Here is a 9,151-nt window from a genome sequence, read left to right on the forward strand (position 1 = left end):
TTAAAAGAATGGAGACATTTATTGGAAGGGACATTACATCCTGTTACTATTTTAACGGATCACAAGAACTTGTCCTATATTGGAGAGGCCAAGCGATTGTCTTCCAGGCAAGCTCGTTGGTCGTTATTCCTCACCCATTTCAATTACATTCTTACTTATAGGCCTGGTTCAAAGAATTCTAAAGCCGATTCTCTATCTCGCCAATATGAACCTTTGGCTTCTTCTGTCCTCTATAGTACCCCAATGCAATATTATTGCTAACACGAGTCTTAAAATCCATTCTCCGTTGCTTGCCCAGATCTCGAACTTACAGCATCTGGCACCTGGACAGACTCCTGAGGGGAGAAAATTCGTTCCTCCTGAACTCCAACTGGAGCTCTTACAGTGTTTCCACGAAAGCAAGGTGGCTGGTCATCCTGGCATTCGCAAGACTTATTCCCTGATCTCCAAGGATTTCTGGTGGCCTTCCTTACGAAAGGATATTAAGGAGTTCGTCGGAGCTTGCGAGACTTGTACCAGGACTAAACAGCCTCACGCATCTCCTTGTGGTTTGTTGCTTCCCTTGGACATTCCTGAGAAACCATGGTCCTGTTTGGCCATGGACTTTATTGTGGATTTACCTGCTTCCAAGAGACAGACTGTTATTCTTACGGTGGTGGATAGATTCACTAAGATGGCTCATTTTGTGCCGTTGCCTAAACTCCCCACGTCTCCTGAATTGGCGGAGATTTTTGCGAGAGAAGTTTTTCGCTTACATGGGATACCTTCTGAAATCGTTTCTGATAGAGGCTCTCAATTTGTCTCACGATTCTGGAGATCCTTCTGTTCTCAATTAGGTATCAAATTGAACTTTTCCTCTGCATATCACCCTCAGTCTAACGGAGCCGCTGAGCGTACTAATCAAAAGATTGAACAATATCTGCGCTGCTTTGTTTCCGAACACCAGGATGATTGGGTCGGTTTGATTCCTTGGGCAGAGTTCGCACACAATAATCTCGTTTGTGATTCTACTCGTTCCAGCCCCTTCTTCATGAACTATGGCTTTCATCCTTCCATTTTTCCTTCGGTCTCTTCTTCCCAAGGAGTACCGTCGGTCGATGATCATGTCGCCAATCTGAAGAAGTTGTGGGATCAGACTCGTCAAATTCTCCTGCATAATTCTATGTTGTTCAAAAAACACGCTGATAAACACAGAAGGGCGGCTCCAGTTTTTGTCCCTGGGGATAGAGTATGGCAGAGTACCAAGAACATTCGTTTAAAAGTTCCCTCTATGAAATTTGCGCCTCGATACATAGGCCCTTACAGGGTTTTGTCTCGTATCAACCCGGTTGCGTATCGCCTAGCCCTGCCATCGGCCTTACGTATTCCCAACTCCTTTCATGTGTCTTTGCTGAAACCACTGATTTGCAACAGATTCTCCTCTACGGTTTCCTCACCTCGTTCGGTTCAGGTAGACGGTCAGGAGGAGTACGAGGTGAACTCCATTATCAACTCCCGATTCTCCCGGGGAGGATTACAGTATCTGGTCAACTGGAAGGGATATGGTCCTGAGGAGAGGAGTTGGGTACCTCAGGAGGATGTCCATGCTCCCCGTCTCCGCAGGGCATTTCACTCCCGCTTCCCATCTCGTCCCGGTTCCTTCCGCCCGGTGGGCGTATATGAGAGGGGGGGTACTGTCAGGGTACCTGAGGTCTCTACCTTTGAGAAGGGTAGAGACTTAGTTGTTTATCCGTCTAGACACGCCATATCTCCCGTTCCTCGCGGTCCATCCAGTCATTCTAACGCTGGCCGCAAGGGATCCGCTTCCTTTTCTAACATGACGCTCGATACGTGACGTCTTGACGCTATCCCGAGCGACCTGGCACTCTATTGGCTTTATCCTATCAGCACCCAGCGGAGGCGTGTCTACTCTCCGGACTTAGGGTATTTAAGCTTACTTCTCTCGTCAGCTCATTGCCCTGTCGTGGTTCTAGCTTGTCTAGTCACTCAGTGCTCTTGTATTCTAGTATTCTCTTTGGTTCTGACCCGGCTTGTTGTACTATTCTGCTTATCTCTGTTATCCCTCTGACCCGGCTTGTCTCCCGCTTACCTGTCTTCTCGTTCCCTCGACCTCGGCTTGTCTCTGACTTTTCTCTGTTATTCTCTGTACGTTAGTCCGGCCATTCTAAGGCCCGGTATACATACCTTTCTACTGTTAGTACTCTGCGTGTTGGATCCCTGTCCCGATCCTGACAGTAAGAAGAAGACAAGTGGAGGAGGGACTAAGAAGGGGGAGGGGGAGTAAGAAGAGTAGTGGGGGAGTAAGAAGAAAGTGGGGGAGTAAGAAGAAGGGAGGAGGGGGAGTAAGAAGAAAGGGGGAGGGGGAGTAAGAAGAAGACAAGTGGAGGGGTGGAGTAAGAAGAAGACAAGTGAAGGGGGAGTAAGAAGAAGACAAGTGGAGGTGGGAGTAAGAAGGGGGTGGGGGAGTAAGAAGAGGGGTGGGGGGAGTAAGAAGAAAGTGGGGGAGTAAGAAGAAAGGGGGAGGAGAGTAAGAAGAAAGTGGGGGAGTAAGAAGAAAGGGGGAGGGGGAGTAAGAAGAAGACAAGTGGAGGGGGGAGTAAGAAGAAGAGGGGTGGGGGGAGTAAGAAGAAGAGGGGAGGGGGGAGTAAGAAGAAAGGGGGAGGGGGAGTAAGAAGAAGAGGGGAGGGGGAGTAAGAAGAAAGGGGGAGGGGGAGTAAGAAGAAAGGGGGGAGTAAGAAGAAGAGGGGAGGAAGGGAGTAGAAGAACACAGGGAGGGGGGAGTAAGAAGAACACAGGGGGTGAGGAGAGGGGGAGTTGAGAAGAACACAGGGAGGGGGGAGTGAGAAGAACACAGGGAGGGGGGAGTAAGAAGAAGAGGGGTGGGGGGAGTAAGAAGAAGAGGGGAGTAAGAAGAAAGGGGGGAGGGGGGGTAAGAAGAAGAGGGGAGGGGGGAGTAAGAAGAAAGGGGGGAGTAAGAAGAAGAGGGGATGAGGGGAGTAGAAGAACACAGGGGGGTAGTAAGAAGAACACAGGGGGTGAGGAGAAGGGGAGGTGAGAAGAACACAGGGAGGGGGGAGTGAGAATAACACAGGGAGGGGGGAGTGAGAAGCACACAGGGAGAGGGGGTGAGGAGAACGGGAGGTGAGAAGAAGACAAGTAGAGGAGGGAGTAAGAAGAGGGGCGGGGGGAGTAAGAAGAAGAGGGGTGGGGGAGTAAGAAGAAGAGGGGTGGGGGGAGTAAGAAGAAAGGGAGGAGGGGGGAGTAAGATGAAAGAGGGGAGGGGGAGTAAGAAGAAGAGGGGAGGGGAGAGTAAGAAGAAAGCGGGGAGGGGGGAGTAAGAAGAAAGGGGGGAGGGGTTGAGGAGAAGGGGAGGTGAGGAGAACACAGGGAGGGTGGGTGGGTGTGAGAAGAGACTCCTAGGGAAGGGTGGGGGGAGAGGAGAGACCACTAAGGGGCAGGGGAGAGCTCTAAGGGACAGAAGGGACAGCTCTATAGGACAGGGGGCAAGGCAGGGAGCTCTTTCACACTACGCACACACACACACACACACACAATGCATCCCTATACATACACAGAAACACACAATTCATCCCTTACACACACATGCAAACACACACTGCTTCTCTTACATACACACAGAAACACAATGCATTTCTTACACACACTCAATGCACACACGTACAGACACACACCTTGCATCCCTTATGCATACAAACACAGATTCACACAACCACAAACACACACTACTTCCACTACACACAAACACACTGCATCCCCTACACAAACTGGTATGCCTATACACTACATTCCATAAGCACACACATTAGATCCTCTACAATAACACATCCCCTACACACTACATTCCCTGTGAGCGAATTTAATGGGTGGAACATATAGGTGGACTTATGGGTGGGCCTTATGGGCATACTCACTGTCAGGCCCTGGGGCCAGGGGCGGGCTGGGCCGGGGGGCAGGGTGGCAATTGCTCCCCAGGCCGCCCTAAATCCAGGGCTGCCCACATCCAAAATAAAAAAAAAAGTTCCTCCCAGTGGCTGAACTACCGGGTCGGAGATGCGTCCAGGCCCATCACACCAGGGGGCCTGGTTGCTCTTTAGACCCCTGCTGGCAGGACTGGCTCCCCTTGCAAAACTGCTATTTAGTATATTGCTAATTCGGCAATATACTAAATAGAAATTATCTTACCTCACTGATTGGCCGATCGGCCAGTAACCTCAGTAAGGGGCAGAGTGGGGTGCAGATGGAGGTCCCGCTGTATTCATTGTTTGGGTGTCCCGCGGAGGCACACCGGAACTCATTGCCTACCCTCACCTCTTCCTGGGCGGAGTTCTGGCAGAGCTGCCTCCATATCCTGCCTGCAGGGCCCCCTCCCTAAGTTCCCAGGATGCCAGCACTTACACAGCACAGGGGAGCACAGAGCAAGCCCAGCAGACCTTAGGCCCCCAGGATTCCCTGTCCCAGCTTGCAGCAGTGGCACACAGGATCAAGGTGAGTGAAATACTCTACCTCACCTCTCCCTGCACACATAGGAGGCTGTCTCTTCCTAGCTCTACTTCTTTCTGTGTGTCTCACTTCCTTTCTGTCTCTCTAGTTTTTGAACTGTCTTAGGCTCTCCTTTCCTTGTGTCACTCTCTGTCTCTATGGTTTTCTAGCTGTCTCTGGATCTCCTTTCCTTGTGTCACTCTCTGTCTCTCTAGTTTTCTAGCTGTCTCAGTCTCTCCTTTCCTTGTGTCACTCTGTCTCTCTCTAGCTGGCTCTGGCTCTCCTTTCCTTGTGTCACTCTCTGTCTCTCTATGGTTTTCTAGCTATCTCTGGCTCTCCTTTCCTTGTGTCACTCTCTGTCTCTCTATGGTTTTCTAGCTATCTCTTGCTCTCCTTTCCTTGTGTCACTCTCTGTCTCTATGGTTTTCTAGCTGTCTCTGGCTCTCCTTTCCTTGTGTCACTCTCTGTCTCTCTATGATTTTCTAGCTGTCTCAGTCTCTCCTTTCCTTGTGTCACTCTTTGTCTCTCTCTAGCTGTCTCTGGCTCTCCTTTCCTTGTGTCACTCTCTGTCTCTCCATCTCTTTACATGTGTAGCTCTGTCTCCCTTTGGCTCTCTGTCTCTCCATCTCTTTACATGTGTAGCTCTGTCTCCCTTTGGCTCTCTGTCTCGGTCTCTCCCTCCCTATCTGTCTTCTCTGGCACTCTATCTCCATCTCTGTTTCTTTGTCTCTCTTTCAAACAGCCACAAATACAATCACACTCAGCCAGCTCTCACACCCACACAATCACACTCATCCAACTACACACATACATGTAACACTCACTCAGCAACAGTACAATCACACAAAGAAACCATACACATGTCAACCATGTGTATTGCTTAGTGGGGAGTGACGAGGAGTGAAAATATGCACCAGGTAGAGTGACAAGGGGGCCCTACTTTAATTCTTGCACAGGGGCCCAGTGGTCCCCAGTTATGCCCCTCATTGCCCCCCATGGGCCCGCGGTGCTGGTACTGTGGTTGAACTGGGGCCCACATACTAAGGGGGACCACCGGGTGGCCCATGCACAGAAGGAAGAGCTAGACCCCAACTCCCAAGCACCATAGCCAGCACACTGGACCTCAGGAAAGGTACAAGCAAAGGTAGGAAACTGTCTTTAAAAGTGTAAAGTGTATCTGTATCAGTATGTCTGTGTGTGTGTGTGTGTGTGTGTGTCAGTAGGTCTGTGTGTGTGTGCAAGTATGTGTGTGTGTGTGTGTGTGTGTGCAAGTATGTATGTCTCTGTGTGTGTGCCAGTTTGTCTGTGTCTGTTAGCCAGTATGCCTGTATGTGTGTGTGTGTCAATTTGTATGACTGTGTGAGTCAGTATGCCTGTAACAGTGTGTCTGTCAGTGAGTGTGCGTGTGCCTGTCAGTGAGTGTGTGTTTGTTAGTGTGTGTCAAATCAGCAAGTGTGTGTGCCTGTCAGTGAGTGTGTCTGTTTAGGTGACTGCCCCCCCCTTTCAATCACATGGGAAACGTGTTTTTACTCTCCTCTTGGTGCGATGGGCCACTTGACTGGATTTGCCCCCCAGGCCTAACGCTGCCAGCCCTCCCCTGCCTGGGGCCCAGACCTTGAGCTGTGTAAGGGGCCTCAAAAAATGGAGCTGCTTCCTGTTCTCCCAGAAAATTTTATTTTGTGACCGTAGTTACAAACAGCCTCCAGAGATCCGGTTCTACACCAGACCAGTGGAGCCAAACTGCAGCCAGAGCCCATCACCATCTTCATCTGGTTGTAAGTAGGCAATCTAGCATATTATTAGTGATACTAATCTATAATTTACCTCACATTAAAGGGACACTATAGTCCCCAGAACCACTGCAGCTTAATGAAGTGGTTCCGGTGTCTATAGCCTGTCCTTGCAGGCTTTTTAATGTAAACACAGTGTGCAGCACATATGATCTGCAGCATATGGCAGATCATATGGGTGGGGCATTGTGATGTCACATGGGGGGGCGGCAAATTTTTATTTTGCCTAAGGCGGCAAAAATCCTTGCACCGGCCCTGCTGACTATACTCACCCGAACAACTACAATGTGCTGTAGATGTTCTGATGACTATAGTGTCTGTGAAAAACGTCCCCATTTAACTTTCCCTGTTTTACACTATGCTTCCCCTTGGTTGGGCCACTTCACCCTCCTTTCCCCGGTCCCCGGCAACCGCTGTTTTCTACCATTTCCCCACCATCCAGGAGAGCAGCTATTGGAGGAGACACTCTGGACTGCAGCGAACCATCGCTTCCTAAGAGCAAAGGGAGGCTTGTGTTTGTATGTGCGCGGGAATTCATGATAACTTTGCCCTGGTGGCGATTTGGCTACACTACACGTGAGCGATATTTGGACAGCTTGGGCGCTCAGACACAGGCTATCCGGGGATATAATAATTGTGGGTGTTCCTATCTGTTTTATATGTATTTTGGGGTGTTTTATGTGTTGTACATAGAATGCCTAGGAGATAATTAGTTTACGCAAAAGCAAATTCACTTATCTCCTAGACACAGAGACGCCTGGGCGGGTTTACGTCTGTATGAATAGGGACCCCATGCTGGGGGTCGTGTATATAAAAAGGTGACTTGGCCTCAATAAAACCAGTCTTTGTACCCTTCATCTCAACTGATGTTTGGGTATGTGATAGAGAAACCTTGCAGAAATTTGGGAGATCTTCAGATGACTCTGGGTACTGGTGGTTCATTACAATTGGTGGCAAGCAATAACTAACTAATAACATCAAAATGATCTCATCACATGCCATTTTATTGCCAAATATCATATCTATTGATAACAAAATATAACAAGTAATTTGTTATCATTAACTATAAGCAAACATAGCCTATCCATTTTTGTTCTTATGTATATTTACAACTTACTAAATGGTGAAAGTTAATGACAATTCAAGTGCATTCAAGGTTTACAAAGGTTTATATAGAAATAAAAAAAAACACTTAAAATGTTACAAATAATACTACAGTATACCATTATAAGTGATTGATTAACATTAACGGCTATTGTCCCATCTTTGGAAATCTGACCTAGGATCAAAATATGAAGAGGTAAATTATTTGAAAAACTTTTTAAGTACGGTCTGAGACTTACTGAAGGCATATAATAAAGATTCACAGAAAGACAAATGTCCTAAAATCAAGTGTGTGCTTTATCCAGCCCATGTCACTCAATTTGTGATTTCTTTCATGTTGATAAAGACATTTTGTGGAGGTAAACATTCCCCACATTCAGGATATAATATAGCCTTTCCTATGTGAACACTAACATCTGAATTGATGGTAAAAGTTTCTCAACACACAGAATACACAAATTATTTTCTCTTACATTAATTTTCTCCATGTGAAACTTTGTCAAAGTCAAATTGGACAAATTGTTTTATCTCTTGTGTGAATTCTCTCATGCCTGATTAGATGTTGCCTAGCAGAAAAACATTTTCCGCATGTAGAACATTCATACGGTTTCTCTCCAGTGTGAACTCTCTCATGTCTAAGAAGATGTGGTTTAAGGGAAAAGCACATGCCACATTCTGAACACGCATATGGCTTTTCCCCTGTGTGAAATCTCTCATGTATATTAAGGTATGATTTTGTACTAAAACATTTCCCACACTCAGAACAAGCAAAAGGTTTCTCTCCTGTGTGAAATCTCTTATGCAAACTGAGATATGATGTTGTCGTAAAACATTTCCCACATTCTGAACATGCAAATGGCTTTTCTCCTGTGTGAGTTCTCTTGTGTATAAGAAGGCCTTGACTTGTGGTAAAGTATTTCCCACATTCAGAACATGCAAAAGTTTTTTCTCCTGTGTGAATTATCGCATGAGAAATAAGATTTGCTTTTCTGGCAAAACATTTCCCACATTCTGAGCAAGCAAATGGCTTCTCTCCTGTGTGAATTCGCTCATGAGCATGAAACTGTGACTTTAAATTAAAGCATTTTCCACAGTCAGCGCATGAAAATGGTTTTTCTCCTGTGTGAATTCTCTCATGTGAAATGACATTTGATTTTGTGGTAAATCGTTTCCCACATTCAGAACACGCAAAGGGTTTTTCTCCAGTGTGAAATCTTACGTGAATATTAAGTTGCGATTTTGTCGTGAAACATTTCCCACATTCTGAACATACATATGGTTTTTCTCCCGTATGCGATCTCTCATGTGCAACACGGCTTTGATTGGTGGTGAAACATTTCCCACATGCAAAACATGCAAATTGTTTGTCTCCTGTGTGAGTCTTCTCATGATCTTTCTCTTCATTCTTAGTTTCAGAAAAAAAACATTTTTGCTTTTGATCATGAGACATCTGGTGTTTAACATAATTTAATTCACAAGTAAAACTTTCCTGACATTCACAACACTTGTAAAACTCTGAGGTTGAAGAGGTTTCTCTGTCATCTATCTTAATGGCTTTGTCATGGACAGCTTCAGCAATGTAAATGCCTTCCATCTCCAGAGTTTCCTTTATTTTTGTGTCTTTCTTAGGTTTGAGCAGTTAAATCTTAATGTCTTTACTGTGTTATGTGCACTGACATATTAGCTTCATTGATATTATTTATTTGATGATGCCTGAGCCATTAAATCCACAGATTTCTTTCACGTTTAAAGCTGAA

General features: G+C 46.5%; 1 protein-coding gene across 1 annotated transcript; it reads right to left on the minus strand.

Annotated features, from left to right (window-relative positions):
• Positions 1 to 7,628: 7,628 nt before the first annotated feature.
• LOC134574585 (gastrula zinc finger protein XlCGF17.1-like) lies at positions 7,629 to 8,896 on the minus strand. Its single transcript, XM_063433713.1, has one exon. The coding sequence runs from the start codon at positions 8,842 to 8,844 to the stop codon at positions 7,900 to 7,902; it is 945 nt and encodes a 314-aa protein (XP_063289783.1). The 5' UTR covers positions 8,845 to 8,896; the 3' UTR covers positions 7,629 to 7,899.
• Positions 8,897 to 9,151: the final 255 nt, after the last annotated feature.

Source organism: Pelobates fuscus, chromosome 10 (assembly GCF_036172605.1).
Source record: "Pelobates fuscus isolate aPelFus1 chromosome 10, aPelFus1.pri, whole genome shotgun sequence".
Lineage (NCBI taxonomy): Eukaryota > Metazoa > Chordata > Amphibia > Anura > Pelobatidae > Pelobates > Pelobates fuscus.